The sequence below is a fragment of the Nematolebias whitei genome, chromosome 9 (assembly GCF_014905685.2).
Source record: "Nematolebias whitei isolate Nwh7 chromosome 9, NemWhi1, whole genome shotgun sequence".
NCBI classification, from domain to species: Eukaryota; Metazoa; Chordata; class Actinopteri; order Cyprinodontiformes; family Rivulidae; genus Nematolebias; species Nematolebias whitei.
In genome coordinates, this window is record NC_056506.1 from 12,626,902 (window position 1) to 12,628,226 (window position 1,325).

Sequence of the window (1,325 nt, forward strand, 5' to 3'; positions counted from 1 at the left end):
GGGGAGACAGTAGGAGCAAAGAGCAACAGAAGGTCCAGCAGCAGCTCAAATGACACGAGAGGAAGAAGAGGTGCTCAGTACTTCTTGAACTCCACATCGTCCGGCGGGGTCACGTCCACCTTCCTCCGGCCCACATCGCCCCAGTTGGTGCTCAGGACAGTACCCCCAGACTCCATCTGTACACAGTGAGGGGGGGGGGGGGGGGGGGTGTTAGTTTTCAACATCTTCCAGCGCTGCACCTTTAGCTCTGATTACAAAACGTTTCCGTCTGAGTCTTTTTTTTTTTAGTTCATGATCGTTTTGTTGAACTCAGAGACAGAAACCAGTCAGCTGCTCCCTCTCACTTCACATACAGTAACTCAAACAGTAACAAACCCATGGACCCTGCCGCTGACCGACTGGAACAGTGAGTGTTTGTAGTTTTTGAGATGAGTGTTAATAATAATAATGAATTTAATTTGTAACGCACTTTTCATTAACAAAAATCTCAAAGTGCTAAGTGAGTGTTTTTCTGGACTGGACTTGAACAGGGAATGTAAGTAAACCTTAATGTTTTTGGTGAGGGTGGCCACAATAAGGGAAGTCTGAGATTGTCATCACTGTATGTTCCCAAACAATGATGAATTAGTTTCCTGCATTTAACCCATCACACCTGTGGTACACCCAGGTGGAGCAGTGGGCAGCTATGTGGGAACCAGGGGAGCAGTTAGGGATTGGGTGTCTTGCTCAGAGACACCACGATCTGTGAGAATGGCTGGAAGTTGAACCCGTGACTTGTGGGTTCCAAGTCGGCTGCCCTACCTCTACCCCGTCTTGGCCCCAGGCTCTTTCAAAAAACAGTTCTGCAAAATGGCCGTACAGACCTGTCCACCTCAAAGCTTCCTGAAGTCGTTCATGACTCACAAATGAAGCCGTCCACAGATCTGAGCTTTCAGAAATGAAGGCAGCTGAGTGGAACCAAAAGAAGCACGGAACAGAACTCTGCTGGGCTGAAGCTGAGTGATGCATTCAATGTGTGCCGGACGTCTCCCTCGTCTCATGTACTGTAATCTCTTAAGTCACCTTGGCCATCCTCTTTGTGGTTAACTATTTTTATACACTAACTACAAAGTTGCTGTGTGTCATCAATATTCCCCTGATAATGAATCTATTTGTTGATTAATTCCATGAGCGGACGGTCAACTAATGCCATCAGTTCATCACATTACTGAGCCGTGTCACCCTGTTACTACCTCGCTTGGAGGCACAGAAGCCAATCATGTGGGCTGTCCCAGACGCCCCCCACCCCCATCTTCTGATATGTGTGTGTGTGTGTAAGCATGTAT

At 47.6% G+C, this 1,325-nt stretch overlaps 1 protein-coding gene across 1 annotated transcript in view; it reads right to left on the bottom strand.

Annotated features, from left to right (window-relative positions):
• Positions 1-6: 6 nt before the first annotated feature.
• The window catches only part of sugt1 (SGT1 homolog, MIS12 kinetochore complex assembly cochaperone), a 176,677-nt gene continuing 175,358 nt past the window's right edge, over positions 7-1,325 (bottom strand). The window contains exon 13 of the mRNA XM_037682068.1: positions 7-176. Coding sequence (XP_037537996.1) covers positions 75-176 — 102 coding nt within the window. The 3' untranslated portion in view covers positions 7-74. The remainder of the gene's footprint in view (positions 177-1,325) is intronic.